The following is a 20,735-nucleotide window of genomic DNA, read 5'->3' as shown; positions in this document are numbered from 1 at the left end:
TGCAATATCTCTCTATTTGCCCAAACAAGTGTGTTTGACTTAGAGATAGGAAAAAAGATTTGATTTGCAAAAACAAACCAAGTGGTGGCAAAAGTGATCCAAATATGCCAAATACTAAAGGTAGAAAAATTTGGTCTTAAATTTGCACTTCTTAGTTGATTTTTAATGTGTTGGCATAAATCACCAAAAGGGGGAGATTGAAAGGGAAATGTGCCCTTGGGACATTTCTATAATTGTTTTGGTGATTAGATGTCCAACACATTGTTTTGAGTTCAAATGTGCTAACTAAGTGAGAAGTGCACATCAAAGAGAAAGGTATGTCTCTAGACTTAGTTAATTGTTTTTGGTTACTAACATGTTTATCTAAGTGCTTGAGACATGACCAAGAAAAGAGAAAAAGGATGGAAGAAAGAATGGCTAAGTCAGCCAAACCAGCACCAGCCTGTGGCGCACCGGACAGTGTCCGGTGCCCAGGCTGGCCCGGCGGCGAAGTAGCTGCTCTCGGGAAAAGCCGAAGGCGCCTCGGCTAAAATTCACTGGACTGTCCGGTGGTGCACCGGACTGTCCGGTGAGCTAACGGCGCTCGCGGCCAACGGTCGCCTACGCAATCAATGGGCGACACATGGCTTAGCCAACGGTCGGTTGATCGCACCGGACTGTCCAGTGTGCATCAGACAGTGTCCAGTGTGCCAATAGATCCGAAGATCCAACGGTCGGCTTCGCCAGAAAAGGAAAGAGATCACACACCGGACTGCTACAATAGCTGTCCGGTGCACCACTCGACAGAAGGCAAGAATTGCCTTCCAAGTTGATCTCCAACGGCTCCTAGCTGCCTTGGGGCTATAAAAGGGACCCCTAGGCGCATGGAGCAGAACACCAAGCATTCACTAAGCATCCTAAGACTCCCAGACTCCGCCTCCACGCATTTGATCGATTGCGTTAGTGATTTGAGCTCCGTTTGAGTTGTGAACTCTTTGTGCTGTGTTTCGAGCTCAAGTCTTAGCTTGTGTGCGTGTGTGTGCTGCGGATTTGAGTCTTGCGTGTGTTACTCTCCCTCACTTACTACTGTTCTTCTCTTGCAATAAACTTGTAAGGGCGAGAGGCTCCAATCTGTGGAGATTCCTCGCAAACGGGAGAAAGACTACTAAGTAAGATAGCCGTGGTACTCAAAGTTGATCATTGGATCACTTGAGAGGGATTGAGTGCAATACTTGACCGAAGGAGGTCACCACAACATGGAAGTAGGCATTGACTGAATCACAGGATAAGTCACTGTGTCTTGTGTCCATATTATTTGTGATTGGCTTTCTTCTAGAATTCACACTTTAGCAACTTGGTTTTAATCGTACTAGTATTTCATAACCAAGTGTTGGCTATTTAGTGTTGAATTTCGCAGGATCACCTACTCACCCCCCTCTAGGTGCTCTCAGTATTGTTGGGTATTATAGAAGATTTGTGGCTGGTTTCGGTATCATCTGCAAACCTTTGACTAACCTATTGAAAAAGGATCAACTCTTTGTGTGGACTAGTAGTACCCAACATGCTTTTGATGCACTGAAAGAGGCACTAATTCATGCTCCAGTTTTAGCTATACCAAATTTTACCAAAGAGTTTGTTATTGAAACTGATGCAAGCGGAGTTGGAATAGGAGATGTGTTACAACAGGAGGGGCATTCGATTGCTTTCATTAGTAAAGCATTGGGACCAAAAAATCTGGGGCTGTCAACTTATGAGAAGGAATGCCTAGCTATTATGTTTGCCATGGAACACTGGAGACCTTATCTGCAACATGCTGCCTTTGTCATCAAAACAGGCCAACAGAGCCTCATTCATTTGGATGATCAGAGGGCAACTACACCTTGGCAACAAAAGGCACTAACCAAACTTATGGGTCTGAATTTCACTATTGTTTATAAAAAGGGGCAGAGAACAAGGTGGCTAAGGCTTTATCAAGAAGACCAAATCTGCACTGTGATGATATAACCATGCAGCTACATGTCCTGGCCAATTCCTCTATAGTGCCAAGTTGGTTAGCTGAGGTTACCAAAGGGTATGAATCTAATGAACAAGCCAAGAAGTTGTTGATAGCTCTAGCTACTGGACAATCTATGGACCCTTTCATGTTGACAGCTAGAGTTATTCGACATAAGGGCAGAGTGTGGCTGGGACATGACTCCGCATTACAGTTGAAAGTGATGACAACTTTTCATGACAGTGCAATCGGGGGTCACTCAGGTTTCCCGGTTACCTGTCGATGTATTAAATCCGTGTTCAGTTGGCCTGGAATGAAAAGTCAGATTAAGGAGTTCGTGAGTACTTGTTTTGTTTGTTTATAGGCAAAACCAGATAGGAGCCGATATCCTAGTTTATTGTTGCCCTTACCTATACCGGAGCATGCATGGCAGGTGGTAACCATGGATTTCATTTCAGGTCTACCTATATCCCATAGGTATAACTGTATCATGGTAGTGGTGGATTAGTTTTCAAAGTATGCTCATTTTCTGGCACTGGCTCATCCCTTTACAGCTTTGACAGTGGCCAGACTATACTTTTCAGAAGTTTATGAACTCCATGGATTACCTTCTTCCATCGTTTCAGATAGAGATCCTATCTTTATGAGTGAACTTTGGCAAGAGTTATTCCGACTAGTTGGTACCAAACTGTGTTTGAGTAGTGCTTATCATCCTCAGTCCGATGGGCAAACTGAGCGGGTGAACCAATGCGTGGAAGCTTACCTCAGGTGCTTTATCCATGCCTGTCCTCGACAATGGTATTCGTGGTTATCACTTGCGGAATTCTGGTATAACACCAGTTACCATACATCTCTTGGCAAATCCCCATTTGAAGTCCTTTATGGTCACACGCCTTCTCAATTGGGACTAGAATCAGTTGAGCAGTGCTCAGTACCTGATTTATCGACTTGGCTGCAGACTAGACAACTTATGCTCCAGCAAGTTAAACTTCATATGCAACGTGCCCAATATCGAATGAAAAGATAGGCCGACCCCGGGAGGGTGGAGAGAGTTTTTGCGGTGGGAAACAAGGTATTTCTGAAGCTGCAGCCATTTTGTCAGAAATCGGTTGACGATCGTGCTGTTCAAAAGCTTGCCTTTCGGTTCTTTGGACCTTTTGAAGTCATTCGGGAAGTGAATAGTGTGGCTTATGAACTTGCTCTACCAGCTAGCAGTTCTGTTCATCCTGTCTTTCATGTCTCGTAGTTAAAGTCAGCAGTGGGAGCTCGTACACCAGTAAGTGACTTAGTTCCAGACTTGTCCACAGGGTTGCAGGTACCTGAGGAGGTGTTGAACTCTCGCCTGTTTCGAAAAGGCAACAAGGTGATCACACAAGTGTTGGTCAGGTGGTCGGGCTGGCCAGATTCTCTAGCAACTTGGGAAGATGAACATGCTATCAAACAATGTTTCCCTATGGCACCAGCTTGGGGTCAAGCTGCTACTGAAGGAGGAGGGGATGTCAGCATCACTGGTGGCCCGTGCGCTGAGCTAGAGAAAGGTGAGTCAAGGCCGGTGGAGGTGGGACCCAGAAGACGCAGCCAAAGGGTGATTAGGCCTAATGTTAGGATTAGTGGATCTGAGTGGGTTAATTAAACTAGAGATTATGCTTTGTCTTGTAAGAGGGGAAAGGGCGTGGAGATATAAATACTCCTGTAATCGGCTGAGAGAGGGATGACCCTACGGAGAACTCTGTTCTGAACACCCAAATAACACGAAGCATACATAGTTCGTGAGAATACCTGGCGTTGTCTAACACGCGGGCAGCGGCGTCCATCAATGGAGGAGCATGGTTTGGCTTAGTGGAGAAGAGAGGAAGGGACGCGGTCGCTGGCATTGTTTGCAAGGAGGCGAGGGGGCGACAAATGCTGGACATCGACATGAATTGGACCGACGAGGAGCGGACCCATCGGAGGTCGAGCGTGCGACGCGTGGCAAGCAGAAGAAACCGCGGCATCGGCGTCCATATTTCATGTGAATGAATAATGAATTGTCGTAATTCTCACTTTAGGAACAAGGTGACTTGTGAGATCTATTGTTTCCCGAAGGATGCTGACAGTATATATGTTTTTGGTTCATCAACCTCCACCAAAAGGCAGGGGCATATCTTGAGCACAGAAAATAACATGCAGACGGTCCGACCTAAGGCCGGACGATCCGAGGTCCGGACGGTCCGTGGTGGCGGCGCGAACAGTCTGCGCATGCGCAGAATCCGTTAGGGTTCTAGATTTATTGCGGGATTTGTTAGCTAAACCTGCGGGATTGACTCGAAAACTGACCTGTAACGGGTCCAGACCTCCCCTTTTATATATAGATGAAGGGCTACGGCCGATTAGACCCTATAGTCTATCCAACCAAATCTACTTATCGTTTTTACCTTATGCATTAGGAGTAGCTCTAGTTAGCCCTAATTTAGCCTCCCTCTACCTCGAACCTTCACATCTCTTCGGCTCTACGTCGACTAGAGGCGTCTTGGATGGCATGCACACGCCAAGACACACCATAGTATCTCTCCTCCCCGACGGGGTCCCTCCCGGGATGCGAGATCTAGGTCTGCTATAAAGAAGAAGAACCTCTGCGCCAACGCGGACCGTCCAGACGTACACAGGACAGGACCCGCTCCTGCGCCCAGGTCGCGTAACGTTCAACCCTATGTCGCGAACCATTCGTGCCTCCGTAGAGAGCGCCGTCACACAATTTTGTTCGAGTGTTTGGCTTCCAGACCGGCGCCAACAAATGTGAAACGGGTGGAGTATTAAATTCTAGAGCCTAGGGTCTAAAATGAATGGAGTGGTGTATCTATCCATCAATGTCATATGGACACACCAGAAACAATCTACTATGATGGAAATGAACATTACCCCTTTGCGTGCGTGACAGCGCGTGAAAGATATTAGTGTACATTAATTTCATCGAGCATCATCATCCAATTGTCAACCACCCGCTTAGGCCTTGTTCGGTTACAAGGGATGAAATCCCACCATGGATTTAATTCGGATCTGGATTGGGTGAATTCATACCTCACACCCAATCCATGGTGGTATTAAATCCATCATTTAATTCATGTATCTCTCAAAGCTAGTTATTCTTTTGATCCATAGATTCTAATATAAACTTGTGCAAAATTTTATGGATTTGTTTTATACGTAATGAGCTATGGATAGAATCCATGCACTCCGTGGTTTTAAAAAATCCCAAACCCTTGGGTTATAATCCATAATGAGTTTAATCGAATAAATTTTTTTAAGTGAGTTTAGATTATTTGGAGGCATGGATAGTGGCCAATTTGATTCTAATCCATGCTAATCCAGGACCTCAGCAGCGTTCTCCCGTGCCCGTTTTTCTTCATCGTTAATCATCGTCGTTCATCATTAATCATCGTCGGCCCGGCTTTCGGCTAGGCGGGCTAAACAGTGAAAAAGAACCGGTGGCCCAGGCTTATTTTAGAGTCCATGGCTCGCTTACTTGCTTTGACATGTACCGGCCCAATTCAGCTCAGCCCAACTCAATCCGACACCCTCGTCTTTATAACTCGGCCGTGGCCGCGCCGCATTCTCAGCGCTCACCTGGCTCGCTACTCGCTAGGGTTCAATCCTTGCGCCGCCGCCACCTACTCGAGCCCTCGCGCTAGCCCCCTACGCCACCTAGCCGTTCGCCGTGCGTCGAGTCCTCCCAGCCGCCTCCCGCTCGTCGCGACCTGCAGGCCTCGGTCATCCGGCGGTGTTCTTCCGGCCTTTCGTACTGTCGCTCATGAATCCCGTTCTGTCGTGAATTTGCATGCAGTAGCTTGAACTAGAATGCCTGCGAATTAGTCTGCCTTCTGTTTTTATTCATCGGAGCCAGGTTACGATATGGTGGTAGTAGCTGTGATGAGCACTGCTTTCTTCTGACACCTCTTGTATGAGCAGGGACTTTGTTCCCTCCGTTGAGCAGATTCAGCAACTCTCTGAGCTCCTCCCTCGCATTTTTTCTGAGCTAACCTGGCCATTTGCTCCGTCATTTAGCATTTTATTACGAGTTTGTGAGATCGTAGGTCTTTACTTTTTCTCAGATGACGCCGACTGTGCTGTGACGAGCTACTCCTTATTTCTGACACCTTGTGAGCCTTGAGCAGATTAGCAACTCTCTGGATCGTCAATTTCGTTTGCTATTCTTGATATGCCCTTTGTTCAATTAGTGAATTTGCATTCGTCAATCTGACTAGTGACTTACATGAATCCTTTTCGTTTGGCATCAGAGGATGAAAGCTTGAAACAATCTTAGGACACCTTCTGACACAGCGCGTTACATCACGTTGTGAATGAGAAGGCAATTCTTTTCTGATGATGCTGTGCTTCAATATGTTACAAATCACATGTTTTTGGATTATTTGTTGTCTACTTTTGTTTGTGGGTTGGGAGCATGTGCGCTATTTCTTTCACCCATATTTCATTTTTTTTATGATGATGTGTTGATGTAGTTATCCTTCAATTTGCCGCCTGTTTTAGTTGTGATAACTTGATAGAAAATTGCCTAGCTTCCTGATGATTAACCTGTTAACCAATGAAATCAGCTACATTTGCAATTTGTTTTGAACTAGATTTGTAATGGCATTTAATCCTAGAATTGCATTCACCTAGATTTGCTGTGTTTAGATTCTTCTGTGCAGTTCTAGGGAATGTTTGTTTTAGTTTCCTGAATCTGCCATGAGAGTAGTTTGGCTATGTTGTCCCAGTGAAGATCCCAAGACCTACCGATAGGAAGTGCCGTTTGACACTGCAAACAGCAGCTGCCTCTCTCAGCTGCAGGTGTTCCATCCTTTGACCATAACCTTTGTGGTTTGGTCAGGCTGGAGCTCCCATCTGCAGCTGTTTGTTTCAGCTGTGGTGTGTGATTTTAATCGGGTCTCTGAGGGACTGTACTAAATCTGCTGTTATGTATGATTTCATTATCTTGATGTCAATGCTGAAGTAGTTTGGGCCTGATGCCACGTCTCTGGTAGCCACGAGCATTGACCGGAGATGCTATGATTAGGCCGATACAAAGGTGTTTCAATGTTTCACATGTCGATAGGAACCTGGGGACGGCTTCTATCTGTCCACAGAGCCGTTTTCTGTGATTACAGTCATTGCTTTACTATAATTATTGTTAGTGCTTTGCCTTCAGCTCATTTTGTTCCGTATATTTGTTATGCATATGGCAATGATGTTGAAGTTAAAGGCTTGTTTCTCAACATTCGCAGTAGCCGCCTAAGAGCTTTCGCCCTGCCAGGCTTGAGAGCTTGTGCTGTTTAATCCTTCCTTGGATGTCTGAGCCATACCTGTTCTTGTCCAGCTCATGATTTTGTCAGTACGTTCTGTATTATCTTGCTGTTTTATTAGCTGTTGTGCATTGCAAGTGATGATGAAGTCAAGGCTTGTTTCTCTACATTCGCAGTTGCCGCCTAAGAGCTTTCGCCCTGCCAGGCTTGAGAGCTAGTGCTGCCAAATCCTTCCTTGGATGTCTGATGCAATGCAATACCTATGTTTGATACTTGTATTTAGCTTGTGCTGTTTAATCCTTCCTTGGATGTCTGAGACATACCTGTTCTTGTCCAGCTCATGATTTTTTTCCAGTACATTCTGTATATCCTGCTGTTTTATTAGCTGTTGTGCATTGCAAGTGATGACAAAATCAAGGCTTGTTTCTCTACATTCGCAGTTGCCGCCTAAGAGCTTTCGCCCTGCCAGGCTTGAGAGCTAGTGCTGCCCCATATCCTTCCTTGGATGTCTGACACAATGCAATACCTATGTTTGATACTTGTTATTTCTGATAATGGGTGCCCTATGATGACAAAATCAAGGCTTGTTTCTCTACATTCGCAGTTGCCGCCTAAGAGCTTTCGCCCTGCCAGGCTTGAGAGCTAATGCTGCAGAATCCTTCCTTGGATGTCTGAGGGCCGCCACAAAAAGTACTGAACTGCTGTCTTTTGCTATGCTTGTAAGATCATCATCCAGAATTTCCCAACTGTTTCTAGCGCACCTCCAGTTTATTGCCTGTGTGAAGCAAAAGGAGCATCCAAATCGTCTTGGTCATGGGTCTGTAGTTTATAGTTACGGCTGGTTGATTGCAATGTTGTGCAAACGCTAATGTATTTTTAACAGTGATTGATTTGTTTTTTAATGGTCAATGAATCAAGTCTCAAGAATCCGTCCTGATTTGTATAAGTTTCATCAATTTGAAGAAATGTGATGACCTGACTCAAATTCTGATTTGTAAGTTTCATAGATCTAAAGATGCTTCATAGATCTGAAGATCTAAGCATGAGCGTGGTACAACTAAGGCTTTGTTCGTTTGTTTCGGGTGATTGCATCCGGAATCGTTTCAGCTAATCAAAGTTTATATAAATCAGAGAAACAATTCGGTTAGAAATCGTTCCGACCCACCAATCCGGCACAAACGAACAAGGTCTAAAGTTGCAAAGGCTGGCTGCATATTTTTTCTTGGTAGAATATCCTTCGGTCTAAATATGTGAAGAAACTGGAACTTTTCTGTATTGATCAGTCCATGTTTGGGCACAGAAGCACTGTGCCTTTGTATGTGATGGAAGTAGAGAGCTCAAAGTTTAATGTATTTTTTGTTAAAGTACGAACTTCGGTTCATTACTATGCTCCATGTGACTGAACCGCTATGTTTTGCACCCCAACCGGAGTGCCTACTGCTGTATCATCTTGTTTATTCTGTTGCTGCAGCGCCCTCTCGGCTTCCATCTTTCTGAATGCCGTGGAACTTATCTTGTCCCCCGTCGACTCCTCTGGCACCAGCTCTATCACCTCGATCTGCAAGATTTTAATAAACCACATGAGGGTTAGTTTCCCTCTCTCTCACTCTATAATAAAAACAACCATTGCAACCAAACCTGCAACTGAGTGAGCCCTCTCTCTGCTCTCTTCCTGTTGACAGCGTGTCCTCCCGGCAACGTCTCCTTGCTGCTCCAAGGTTCGCATACGATCAGCACCACTACTAAAGAGTAGACGGAGGGAGGGGGCAAAGCAAGAGCATCCCCGACCTGACAATGATGGCCTCAAGGCCTTGGTCAACGATGGATGGGCCGAAAGGGTCGACGATGGGCTCCACACGAACATCAAGGTCGGGCTTTATGAACTGCAGATGGAAAGAGCAGAGTTTTTTTTTGTCAAGTTGGAGCGAGGCAGCTGCATCATACGTACTACTTTGTTTCATCTAATATATAAGTTTTAATCGTCATTTAATTAAGGGTGCCTGTTGCTCATGTGCACGGGATTTACTGGAACAGGAGGATTACCTTAATATAATCCATGGCATTCTGCATCCGCTTCTCGATCGGTTGTATCAGGTCGGCGTACTGCAGGGAACAAAAGCAAAGCAGCCAAAGGGGAAAAGACGGCATCAAACTTCTCTACTACATAAGCAAAGTCAGTCTTTAGATTCTTCAGCTCACTTCTCTACGCCATGACCACCAATATGCAGCTCACATGCACATTTTGTAGACGGGGATATGCTGTTCCATTCAACCAGTGGTTAGTGGCTGACCGCCCAACCTACTAGACTCTATTCCCCCTACCAAACCTTTCAAATCTGAAAAAAAAACCTTTGAAATCTGGAACCCTGTCCATGTTCAATGAACCTGCATACGACCGTGAACCAGTAGTATGGTTTCCCACCACCTGAAACGCTAAACCCGGCCATTGTTCGATGATCATGACATGGGGCCATTATTTGGTGATCATGACATGGTTTTAGTGTTTGATGTCGACCTATTCCTGTGGACTGTGGTGCCTCTCAGCCGTCTCTGATTGCGCTAGATTACCACCACTCGTCAGCCCATACCCCCATTGGTTCGGTCCCATTGCGGTTGCGCTATAATTAGGGGGGCTGTTTGGATGCTAAGAATTAGCCACCTAATCTGCTAAAAGTAGCCAATAACCAAACTATTAGCTGCGTTCAACTAATTTTAGCAGCTAACTGTTAACTGTAGTGCATTTGAACACCGGTGTTTAGATGCAGAGATAATAGTTCTTTGATAAAAAAATTATTAGTCGAATTAGCTAGTTTGCTAAAGAAAAGCTAATAGTTAAACTACTAGCTAGACTGTTTAGATGTCTTTGATTAATTTTAACAGCTACTCTAGTGCATCCAAACATGGTAGCATAGTTTGAGACCGCAAGCCATCCTACCTACCTCCGTTCAAAGTTCCAAATCGAGGCTACAGACTTGAGACGGCTTGGCTTGCAATTTGAAAGGGAGCGGCCGAGCGAGCATGCGTTGATGGGGATCACATGTGGAACATGCAGCTGGGGCGTGTGTGTGGGTTGAGACGTCTGACGTCCCGGGATTTTAAAAAGCCTGACGTTGCTGTGGCATCCGCTGCGCGGCATGCAGGGACGCGATGGTCGGGGTTTGTTTTAGCGTGGAATAAGCAATGGCGTGATCGGGCTCTATGCAAGCGTGCTTGCGTCGATCGGGTTTGGATTAGAAGCGAGAGTGTATTGTCGGATGCATCCGGCCAGTTGGCGCGAAAGCTGACCTGTTTCTTGGCGAGCATGGGGCCGTCGCAGACGCCGACCACGATCCTCTCCCTCGCCAGCTCCGCTGCCGCCTGCCACAACGTGGATTCTTTATATGTTTTCGGAAGAGAAAGGGGGACGAACCGAGGAAACGGGAAAATCATCGTTGTTAGGAATAGATTAGTAAAAACCAGAATAAACAAACACACACACACAAAAAGAAAGAAAGAAAAGAAAGGAGGGGAATCGAAGGATCAGCTGAAGTTTCAACGCTTCGAACACACACAAACGCGCACACGCAGGCAGCGAAAGAGACGACGACGATTGGACTGTTATGCCCAAGAGTGGAGACCTTGTTGCCCGTACCGTACCTTCAGGAAGAGATGGTGGCCCTGGTGCAGGCGGTCGAAGGTGCCGCCGATCACGACGGCCGCGTAGCCGGCCGGTGGCTGCCGTCTGCCCCCGGCCTCCTCCTTCACGGCGCCTTCGCCGATGACGCTGGCGGAGGCGTCAGCCACCGTGCCCACGGCCGGCCCTTTCTCCACCGCTCCTGACCCCTCCTCCATGGCCATGGCGCGCTCCGGCCGAACAAACAGGCGCGCGGCCGGGTTTTTGGCTGGTTGGTCAGTGGCGTCGCGGCCTCGCGGGTGCGTGCGCCTGGTTTTGAGGCTGCTCTCCTCCTACTCCTGAGTCCTGACCTGTCCGCCTGTTCACTGATAGGTGGGTCCGGTTCAGCCTACAAAGGGCCTCGTCCTACTTGTCCTCGGTAACAGAGCCACGACTACACGCCAGCCTCGACCTTGACGGGGCTACCGGCCAGAGTGACTATGTGTTCTAAATTTTACAATATAAGATAGTGACAATGTGTTCTAAATTTTACAATATAAGATATAAAATTAAATCAGATTAAAATCGAGAACTATTTATATTTATTTTTAAATTAAAAATTATTTAGAGTTCTACTATTTTACAAAGAAGCATTTAAATCCAATCCATTATCACTCCTAGCTAAGCGGCTACCTAGTGGTGCTATGCAGCTTGAGGTCAAGAAGGCGATGCACGCACAGACGCACTAGACCTAGCAGTGGCAGGGAGTAGAGATGGAACACGATTCTCGTATAGAATAGAACAGCGAGACATGGAATCGCGCACCCCGGTACCGGTTCGTTCCACTGCGAGCCGGGATGGATGCAGCGTGCTCCACCACAGTGGCATACCACACCCATCCATACTCAAAAGCGCTGTACAATGGCTGCGAGCCGGGAGTGTTCGGCCGCTCAGCCCAGCGCAGCAGCGCTGCCACGGCTGCGGAATCGCTGTACAATGGCTGCCTCACAGCGCTGCAACCAGCCAGCGAACAGGCTCAAACAAAGCAAGCATACAGTATCTCAATAACCTCAGGCAAACATCTTTGGGAGCCTACCATCAGATTTTCTGAGTGGCAAAGAAACACCTATCCATTCTCAGAACAGAGTAACAGACCAAACACAGATAGATTCGACGGCCCTGCCTGTTGGTCATGACACCTCGACCGTGGAGCAGACCTTGAGGAACTCGTCGATCTTGGCGGAGTACACGTGGGGGAAGCTCCGGTAGTGGTCCACGTGCGGCGACGAGACGAAGTCGTGGGCGAACACGCTGCGCCCGAGGGACCTCTGCGACTCCACGAAGCGCTCCACGCACTCCGCCGGGATGACTCGGTCGGCCGAGCTGTACAGGTAGAACTGCGGGCAAGGAGGCTGCTGCTCTGAAAGCACCGAGAGAACCTTGCACAGCCGCCTGCAACAGTGTCAGATAGCGGAACAGGCGAACGGCGTACAGTAGTAGATCTGGGGAAAAGAAGATAAGGTCTACAGCTACAGTACAGGAATGCTTAACAGGAGAAGCAAGAAATGGATTCCATGAGTTTGACCCAGAGCCTGGGTTGGATACAGCCAGCTAAGGACTTGTTCGGTTATTCCCAATACACATGGATTGAATAAAATTGAAAAAAATTGAGAAAAAGTTTAACTTGTTTGGAATTCAAATCCATCCAATCCCACTCAATCCACATGGATTGAGAGCTAACCGAACAAGCCCTAACAGTTAGGTGCTAAAAATTAGCTAGGATGGATTCCAAGCAGGCCCAGCTAAGAAAGACATCAACTAACAGTTAACTGGGCATCCAGCTAACAATTGTTTGGATAGCAGGTAACTGGAAGTCGATCGACCGAAACACACTCAACTGATAAAGTATTAGCAACTAGCTATTAGTTAGGCAATTAGTAACAGACATGGTTACGGTTGATAAAACAACACTTTCACCACAGAAGCTCTTATTGCCCCCCCCCCCCCCCCCTCTGGCCTTTTTTGACCCACTGTTTGATTCAACAACTGATACACGCTTGTTCTCCTCTTAAAAGAACCTATGGTTTTTTTGTTTGATGAGTCTTCTGAGGATTTGATATCACATTTTTTTAACTAAATACCCACCCCAACCCAAAAATAAAACAGCAAAAATAGTTGATGAGCGCTGGCAGGCACAGGGTAGTTCATGGCACTTAAGTAGAGCAGCGATTCATAACTGTAACTGCACTTACTTGTTTACATCAGGTACGTAAAGAACAATCTCGAAGAATTTCCGCAGAGTTGACAGGAGAAAACATTCACCCCATGAAGGTTGCGTCACATTGGAGCCAACTCTGTTCAAGGTGCCATTTACAACAGGCCCATCAAGAGATTCAGTCGTAGGACCAGTCATGGAACTGCTTTTCTTTAACATTGCAGCAGAGAACCCGGCCGCCCAGACCTGAGTTCAACGTAAAAATGAGAACTTCCATGCAAGCAAGCTTCGGTGCATAGAATGCCATGCAGAAAGCATGGTAGACAACCACAGTACAGGATAAAAAGATGATAAGGATATAAAATATCTACTTGTAAATGTATGGAGGATCTTGGAACATTTTCTTCTAGCGTGTTAGAAGTCTATTTTAATTGTATACCTGATTCAGCAAGAAAAAAGGATAGGTATACGGACCTCTGGTCTTATCTCTAGAACTGGTGCAGAGTCTACAATACATCCTCTTATTCTCTCAGTTAGGTCAGCTCTTGATTGTAAATTCTCCAGTACAGCACCATAGCTGGAATGAAAGCAAAAAAAAAAAAAAAAAAAGAAGGTTTTATGCATATTACATTGATGACATGAATTTCAGATATAAACATTAAACAGTCAAATAAGTGTTTTTGCTAGGATTTCAAGTAATATAGGAATGGGAAAAAAAATATCCTTGACTAGATTCAGCATATTCACCCGAACTATCCCAGAATGAAGTTATAATGATTAAAATAATGAGATCTAATGAGAAATACAGGGAAAAAGGATCAACTGTGTGTGAATGTAGTTCAGCGCAACAAGTAAATGGTCACACGTTGGTTTTTAGAATAATAAAAACGATGACAAAAGTCAGTAACAGAGTTGATGTATAACAGATCACCATAAAGAAAATGTGCACAGAGCAACCATGCGCGTGTCAGCAGAGAATCGGCACTGTGGCATCACTATCAGACAATCTAGTCACTGACAGATAACCGTTGTTGCTCTCTCACCATTTTTCATACTGCTATGTTACCACTGGGAGCTGGAACATGTGCCCTGGAGAACCACAAGGAGATTCATTTTACAAAACACCAAACATATGATGGAGATTTTCTCCTAGGCATGTTGGTACATGCACTTTTAATTATCCAGCTAGAATTGGATGTAGTATACTGAACTAAGGGCTAGTTTAAGAATCACATTATCCCAAAGGATATTTGGGATATTTCCATTTTCCTAAGGCCCCGTTTAGATATTTGGAATTGAATTTCATTCTAATAATAATAATTTAGGCATATATCAATTAAGCTAATACAACTTTATAAAAAATATATTTGTATACTATTATTAGCAAGATGTCGGAGATAAAATATATTTATATACTATTATTAGTAAGATGTCAGAGATATTTATGTACTATATTTTTATTAAAAAGGAGTGAGCCGAAGAGCACCCTATAAGTTACAGAATAGAATCATATTCTACTAATATATAAAATCATTTCCTATCCTACATCTATAAATTTGAGATAGACTTATATCTGAACTTGGGAAAATGATGGAATATCAAATTTCAAGCTAAATAGGTTACTTTATAAGGGAAATTATTCATTTTTTTAGAAGATATGAATCAGTTGGAAAAAATGGAGTTACTAAACTAGCCCTAAATGCTCCCATCAACCCCGTGATATGTTGGGCGAGGATATACCTCCTGAATCGTGCAAATTCTATGCATCAATCTCACGTGCCAAACTAAAGTTTCATAACAAGTCTACAACGTGTCACGCGACATGCTAGCACCCCCCATGTCAGTGTGCAACCGACCGTGGAACGCATGTACGTGTCTCGCAAACGTCGTACGAACTAACTATCCGCTTTCGAATGTTCCGATCTATAATTGAATCATCCGCACTATAACTGAAGCTCCTTCAGGAGAATTGAGGGAGGTTGGGTTTCTGTTCCTTACGCGAGCCATCCGGTGTTGCTGAAGGTGTGGAAGAGGAGCGTGCGGCGCCGATCGGCGTCGCACCACGCGGCGACCTGCTCGGAGAGGTCGGCGACCCTGCGCTCGACGCGGCGGCCGAGGTCGAGGCCGACGAGCTCGCGCACGGGCACGACGAACCGCACCGCGCCGACCCCGCGCTCGCGGTAGAGGTCGGCGTAGCGGCGCAGGTGCTTCTGGCGCGCGCCGAGCCAGCCGAGCAGCACGACCAGCGTGGCACCCCCGGCAGCACCGCCGCCAGCGAGCGGCGAGGGGGCGGAGTCGCCCGGGGGCGGGTCCCACTCGATGAAAGGGTCGGAGTCGGGCGGCAGGAGGTTGAATGGCACGGAGCCCGGAGGCGCGGCGCCGGAGGGGACGGATAGAGAGGCGGCGGCGGGGCAGGCGAGGCTGGCCCTGCCGCGAAATGTCGCGGGATGGCGCGGCGGGAAGGAGAGAGAGGCGGACACCGGGGCCCGGACCTGGACGCGCCTGAACGCGACGCGCTGGTGCGCAGCGGCGGCCGTGAAGGCCGCGGCGAGGTGGCGGGCGGGGGCCGCAGCCATGGGCGGATGCCGGAAGCGGACTGGGTGGAGCCAAAGCGGCGGCGGCGAAGTGGCGAGGGCGACGAGGAACTGAAACGAGACGAGGCCCGGCCCCCGGCCCCCGGGGGGCTTTATGACGGTGACGGTAAGGGGTGGGTCACTGACGCGTGAGCCCACTCCACACAGGCGTGAGGTACTGTGGATCCCGCGTGGGAGAACGGTTGGGGGCACACATGGCCGCAGTTAATTCGAGCGTGCACGTGGAGGCGCTGACATGTGGGCCAGGAGGACCACGTTTCGTCCACACGCCAAGCAGAGGAATGGAGGATTTTATTATGTACTGGACATCCATGTCTCTTTTACTTGCGAGTCCAATTGGATGCGTGTTACTATGCCTTCAATTAATTAATTTTCTCATGTGTACTTTATGTTCCCTTTATACAGATAAATAATGTCGAGAAAGAAAAGCCTGTCCAAACCGCAGGAAAACACTCTATCCATACAACAAACCATTTTAGGCTCGCAAATCAGTGGCATTTGTTTCAGAATATCAATGGTGTAGGACATCCACGTTCGGCCGAGTAGCCAAGATTCAGAATGGGCACAACCATCCACAGATGAAATCTAGATCTGCGATTCGTCTTAGACTATACATGCATTCCGTTTCCATCTTTTTTTTTACTCGAGGTCATGATGTTGTAATGAATTTATGGATGGAATGCCATGTGCATGTGCAGTGCAGGATACCAGTAGTAGGAGAGAGAACATCCGGCAATCAATGGCGTCCTAGGCCAGGAAGAACACGGCAACGCTGCCCCAGCAGGCTGCCACCGACGGAAGCTAAACGCTACTAGATGACTCAAGCTATGGTCGATCAAACCAGAGCAAAAGCACTTCAGCGCAATCGTCGACCTGGCCTCCAAAACCAAAACATTATGTTCGCAATCACATGATAAATAGTCGGTCCAAACCCAAGCAACTGCAACTGTTCGTCGGAGAGACCATAGAGAAGTTCTTCGGAAGCAAAGAGTACACAAGAGTCACAACTCACAACAATTTTCTAAAGAAGCAGTCTAGTCTTTTGGGAACTCAGAATGCAGCGTGAGGTTGGTGGGTTCATATGGGGCTTCTAGATGTCCATGGGTGCAGGTGCAGCAGCAGCAGCATCTTCTGGGCCCCTCTCCTCCTCCTGCATGGAGCTGGCCTCCTCCGCGGGCGCCTCCTCGGCGACCTCCATGGAGTCGATAAGTTCCTGTATCCTTGCGGCGCCAATCATCTCGAACGGCTCGATGGTGCCGTCCTCCTTCCTGCCTACGATGGCCACCGTGCAGTTGGAGCTGGACAGCTTCTCACCCTGCAGCGTCTCCTTTATGGCGGAGAGGGCGTCCTTGATGAGCTGCTCCGGGGTGTAGTCATTGTAGCCCTGGAACCTGCGCTCCAAGAAAGTCTTGGCGGCTTGGGAACGAGAACCGATGGCGAATGCCTGGTACTCAAAGTAGTTCCCGCTGGGGCAGTTGTAGTACAGATGAGCCCCTGACTCGTCCAGTCCAGCAACTAGGAGGCCAACACCATAGGGCCTCTTCCATGACCGCTGTGTGCAAACCTACATCGACAATTAAAAAGGGTCAATACTCATCCACCTAAAATGAAAGACCATGCATGGACACAAGAACACATTTGTTCTTAGTTCCCATTAAGATAGCTTTCCACATAAGTAATCAAGATGCATAATATCTTATATCTGGATCATGTTTGACTACAAAACTGAACAGAAAATGAGACAATTGTGCGAAGTAGTAGGACAGAACTAAGCTTAAACTGGAGCTGAAGTATCATATATGCTTACACGAGAATTATCAGAATGGAGCAGTGCATGTGCAGAGTGACAAAGAGAGATATATCATTGAACCAACATGAAGTATTCTGCCACAAAATGTGGACGTGAACAATACTAGGTTGGTGTGCTGAGCATAGCAAAGGTGTTTCTAAAAGTGAAAAGGCTGATCATCTCCTTAGGACTCATAATTCACCACAAGCATGTTTGTACAAAGGACGTGCAAAACCATCTGGTGAAATGACCAAAATAAAAGTACGGTACGGCTATCAAGTACGATGATATGAATATATGATAGTTAATAGCAATTAGCAACCCAATTGGAGAATCCTGTTACAAACTGCAGATGTGATACTTGGCACAACTTCACATTAACAATAGTTAAGACGGATACAGTTTTTTTCCTGAGATATAGCTCTGCTGGGTAAACTACACTTCAGCTATAACATGCTTGCCTTAGATAATTATGTGGCTCATTTACTTTTGATGATAAGCTTTACTTGGTCCTTAGAATTGTTCTAGTAACCAGTGTTTTTAAAGCGTAAGGCGAGGCGAGGCAAGGCGTTGGACTGCCGCCTGGACACTTAGGCGGCGCCTAGGCGAGCAAGGCGGGCAAGGCGCCTAGGATTTCTGCGTTGGCCCACCGCCTGGACGCCTAGGCGACGCCTTAAAAACACTGCTAGTAACACATGAATCAGACAGAATTAGATTTTATCTTCCACAAGAGACACTTGTCATTGAGGGGTAATGCTGTGCAAAACATTGTTTCACACTGTATATGGTTGTGCAAAACATTGTTTGTACTGTAGACAACACTATTTACAGGGTAGAGTTTGAAATTGAAGGTGAGATAGGAGACCTGCTGGAGATAGCCTAACCCAATTCAGCTCTCCTTTGAGGTCAGATTTTCATGGCGGTACAACCTAGTCGTCCTTAGAAAGCTAGTTTCATTAGGATATTCCAAATGCCCAGCCGCTACCCTAACCCTAAGATCCAAATGTATACCAGTATGGAAGCACCCAACTCCAAGTCAATACTATCTCTCATGTAGCAGCTTTATTTAAGCTTAAGGGAGTGAAATTATAAATCATAAAAAAACAGTATTACTTCGAAAGAAACATCAGAAAGATTTTGCTAGCTGCTGATATTTCCAGGTCATGGGCTCATCGAAACATAGAAAGCATTCACAGCTTACAAGGCTCTGGTCTTTATTCATTAACAGGGCAACATAGTTAAACACGTCCAAGAGACTGTTTATAAGCTATGAATGAACTGCATCTATTATATACAAGAAAAATATAAACAGCACATGGCAGAAATTCACTCGTTATAACAAAGTTCAATGATATGGCAAATGACTTAAAGTGCAATTACATCTAAACAGGAAACACAAGCAAATTCAGTGTAGTTTGTAATTTGTGGATAAATGCAAAAGGATGGCAAGGAAAATCAAGAACAAGTAAAAGATAACAGACAGCATGCACATAAATAGCTACTGGTGCAATTGGATTCGTCTCTACAAAGGCAACACGTCAATGCCATTATCACACACATATATAACAAAGTAAAACCTATTTTTGAAAATACACATACAATTTGACAAAAAGGGATTAGATAGAAAACCATAACAGATCCTAGACAAACGTAAACTTCTTCCAAGCATTAAAGAGTAACAATGGAAGAATAACAAGAAGAAATTGAGGAACAGCTCCTGCTTGATTCAGGTAAACCAAATATAACAAATTATCAATTCACTGTCAAAACCATGATTCTTAATCCTTGAATCATCTTCCAGTAATTGTAACTAGTATTTAGCTTCTTTTGTGCTTTTCTTGGTTGAGCTATATTTTCGCCAGTTTGTTGCACTTGCACGACATATAAATTAGCTAGTTTATGTGCTATATCCGAATCAACTTTGCTGAATTTCTGATATGATTTAACTAAGGGAGAAAAGAAGGTGTAACCGAGGTATCATGTTCAATTGTCCATCAATTAAAAACCTACCAAGTTTCTCTAAGTTCAACTTAGTGTCAGTGTTCCACAAGTAGCTGTAACACCAAAATAGCAAACTCAACAACATTTGCAAAGCCTAATACTACCACACATGGTTGGTGTCTGCGGTTAGATGTAAACATCTCAACCTGAAATTCTAAACACATAAGCTTTTCTAACATATAAAATGTTAAGTACATCATGTGAAGATTAGGAGAGAGAAGTTCAGACTTGAGACTTTTGGAGGGCTGAGAACAGTGAGGACCAAGAACAAGCCAGTAGGAAAACTGTATTGCCATAAAGTTCTAATAAATCGCATCCGCAGAACACCCTAACGCCATAACTTTAATCACAGATCGGAGAAACAATCACCTCACTGAAGCACAGATCCCGACTCGTACAGCGACTCAAACCATGCAAATCCTAAGGTTCACTCTTCCGGTCTCCCCGCGGGCTCGTAAGAGATGAGATCGGGATCACGGGAGGGAGGGGAGTCTGGGATGCGCATGGAGACGTACGGACCTGCGCCTTGTCGGCGAGCTTGAGCGCGAGCCTGGAGACGGGGAGCGGCGCCTCGTAGACGAAGGAGTGGTTGATGCACTCGTTGCGGAGGAAACGCGAGAGAACGCGGCCGTCGGCGGTGAGGCCGGCGAGAGCGACCCCGGCGTGGTCAGCGACGCGGAACACCTTCCGCTGGTAGGAGGAGAGCTCGGAGGCGGGCTTGTTGACGGCGGCTAGGACGGCGTGGGTGCTCGACCGGAGCCCGACGCAGGCGGAGCCCTGCTTGACGGCCTCCATGGCGTACTCCACCTGGAACAGCCGCCCCTGGGGGCTCCATGTCGTCACGTCGGTGTCGTACTGGTTCCGGAACATCTTCGAGGCTCCCTCTCCTCCGTCAACCTGCTCGATTCGACGGTCCCCGAGTGCGCCGGCGGGCAGGTGTAGGGTTTGGGGATCTCTTGGGGCTCGCGTGCGATTTTGGTGGCAGCGGTGAGAGCGTCGGGCCTTCTTCTTCTCCAAGATGGGGAAGAAAAATGAAAAGGGTGGGCCCCGCGTGGCAGTTGGAGGAAGAAAGGACTTTGCGGCTGGGAGACGGGCTTCTTTTCTTTTCCTTCGGAAAAATGATGTTTAATTATATGGGCCGTTTAAGCCGCTGGAATTTGATCGAGCATAATTGTGGTAATTGTGGTATGGACCTCAAAGGCCCACGAGAAAACGAACAGTAGTTCTGAAGGAGCGGACAAGGGCAAACCCGTGCGGGAGCGGGAGTTCTCACCCAAGTTATTGCTCCTTATCCAC

The 20,735-nt window shown here is 46.5% G+C and overlaps 3 protein-coding genes and 8 non-coding genes across 11 annotated transcripts; 8 read left to right on the top strand and 3 right to left on the bottom strand.

The window, feature by feature from the left end:
* The first annotated feature begins 5,871 nt into the window (after positions 1–5,871).
* On the top strand, positions 5,872–5,962 carry LOC111589438 (small nucleolar RNA snoR1). The gene has a single exon (XR_004849859.1). It is a non-coding gene; the product is annotated as a small nucleolar RNA snoR1 (small nucleolar RNA).
* A 276-nt stretch (positions 5,963–6,238) lies between these two features.
* On the top strand, positions 6,239–6,339 carry LOC111589442 (small nucleolar RNA snoR31/Z110/Z27). The gene has a single exon (XR_004849864.1). It is a non-coding gene; the product is annotated as a small nucleolar RNA snoR31/Z110/Z27 (small nucleolar RNA).
* A 377-nt stretch (positions 6,340–6,716) lies between these two features.
* LOC111589431 (small nucleolar RNA Z112) lies at positions 6,717–6,905 on the top strand. The gene has a single exon (XR_004849854.1). It is a non-coding gene; the product is annotated as a small nucleolar RNA Z112 (small nucleolar RNA).
* A 61-nt stretch (positions 6,906–6,966) lies between these two features.
* On the top strand, positions 6,967–7,115 carry LOC111589464 (small nucleolar RNA snoR2/U65). Its single transcript, XR_004849882.1, has one exon. It is a non-coding gene; the product is annotated as a small nucleolar RNA snoR2/U65 (small nucleolar RNA).
* A 70-nt stretch (positions 7,116–7,185) lies between these two features.
* On the top strand, positions 7,186–7,305 carry LOC111589362 (small nucleolar RNA SNORD14). The gene has a single exon (XR_004849792.1). It is a non-coding gene; the product is annotated as a small nucleolar RNA SNORD14 (small nucleolar RNA).
* A 75-nt stretch (positions 7,306–7,380) lies between these two features.
* Positions 7,381–7,499, top strand: LOC111589361 (small nucleolar RNA SNORD14). The gene has a single exon (XR_004849791.1). It is a non-coding gene; the product is annotated as a small nucleolar RNA SNORD14 (small nucleolar RNA).
* Positions 7,500–7,644: 145 nt separating this feature from the next.
* LOC111589363 (small nucleolar RNA SNORD14) lies at positions 7,645–7,765 on the top strand. The gene has a single exon (XR_004849793.1). It is a non-coding gene; the product is annotated as a small nucleolar RNA SNORD14 (small nucleolar RNA).
* A 43-nt stretch (positions 7,766–7,808) lies between these two features.
* LOC111589359 (small nucleolar RNA SNORD14) lies at positions 7,809–7,927 on the top strand. The gene has a single exon (XR_004849789.1). It is a non-coding gene; the product is annotated as a small nucleolar RNA SNORD14 (small nucleolar RNA).
* Positions 7,928–8,478: 551 nt separating this feature from the next.
* LOC103626591 (phosphopantetheine adenylyltransferase-like) lies at positions 8,479–11,150 on the bottom strand. Its single transcript, NM_001329681.1, has 6 exons — positions 10,885–11,150; positions 10,534–10,605; positions 9,292–9,351; positions 9,037–9,131; positions 8,887–8,956; positions 8,479–8,806 (listed from the first exon to the last, which is right to left on the bottom strand). The coding sequence occupies exons 1-6, from the start codon at positions 11,083–11,085 to the stop codon at positions 8,633–8,635; spliced, it is 672 nt and encodes a 223-aa protein (NP_001316610.1). The 5' UTR covers positions 11,086–11,150; the 3' UTR covers positions 8,479–8,632.
* A 696-nt stretch (positions 11,151–11,846) lies between these two features.
* On the bottom strand, positions 11,847–15,686 carry LOC100191344 (uncharacterized). Its single transcript, NM_001136778.1, has 4 exons — positions 15,054–15,686; positions 13,530–13,632; positions 13,093–13,301; positions 11,847–12,292 (listed from the first exon to the last, which is right to left on the bottom strand). The coding sequence occupies exons 1-4, from the start codon at positions 15,629–15,631 to the stop codon at positions 12,031–12,033; spliced, it is 1,152 nt and encodes a 383-aa protein (NP_001130250.1). The 5' UTR covers positions 15,632–15,686; the 3' UTR covers positions 11,847–12,030.
* An 865-nt stretch (positions 15,687–16,551) lies between these two features.
* Positions 16,552–20,472, bottom strand: LOC100282706 (proteasome subunit alpha type 1). The gene is made up of 2 exons (NM_001155613.1): positions 19,959–20,472; positions 16,552–17,213 (listed from the first exon to the last, which is right to left on the bottom strand). Exons 1-2 carry the CDS (start codon positions 20,307–20,309, stop codon positions 16,740–16,742), a joined length of 825 nt encoding a protein of 274 aa, NP_001149085.1. The 5' UTR covers positions 20,310–20,472; the 3' UTR covers positions 16,552–16,739.
* Positions 20,473–20,735: the final 263 nt, after the last annotated feature.

This window comes from Zea mays, chromosome 5, assembly GCF_902167145.1.
Source record: "Zea mays cultivar B73 chromosome 5, Zm-B73-REFERENCE-NAM-5.0, whole genome shotgun sequence".
NCBI lineage: Eukaryota > Viridiplantae > Streptophyta > Magnoliopsida > Poales > Poaceae > Zea > Zea mays.
The sequence above is the reverse complement of the archived record's forward strand: the minus strand, read 5'-3'. Positions and strand labels throughout refer to the sequence as shown.

Excerpts from the sequence above, each read along its gene's own strand:
- LOC100191344 (NM_001136778.1), bottom strand. The coding sequence starts at position 15,631 with ATGGCTGCGGCCCCCGCCCGCCACCTCGCCGCGGCCTTCACGGCCGCC. Across the intron at positions 13,633-15,053 it reads AGCAACACCGGATGGCTCGC|CTATGGTGCTGTACTGGAGA; the intron begins GTAAGGAACAGA and ends CTTTCATTCCAG. Across the intron at positions 13,302-13,529 it reads TTCTAGAGATAAGACCAGAG|GTCTGGGCGGCCGGGTTCTC; the intron begins GTCCGTATACCT and ends CGTTGAACTCAG.
- LOC100282706 (NM_001155613.1), bottom strand. The coding sequence starts at position 20,309 with ATGTTCCGGAACCAGTACGACACCGACGTGACGACATGGAGCCCCCAG. Across the intron at positions 17,214-19,958 it reads AGCTCGCCGACAAGGCGCAG|GTTTGCACACAGCGGTCATG; the intron begins GTCCGTACGTCT and ends TTGTCGATGTAG.
- LOC103626591 (NM_001329681.1), bottom strand. The coding sequence starts at position 11,085 with ATGGCCATGGAGGAGGGGTCAGGAGCGGTGGAGAAAGGGCCGGCCGTG. Across the intron at positions 8,957-9,036 it reads CTTGAGGCCATCATTGTCAG|CAAGGAGACGTTGCCGGGAG; the intron begins GTCGGGGATGCT and ends ACCTTGGAGCAG. Across the intron at positions 8,807-8,886 it reads GAGGGCTCACTCAGTTGCAG|ATCGAGGTGATAGAGCTGGT; the intron begins GTTTGGTTGCAA and ends AAAATCTTGCAG.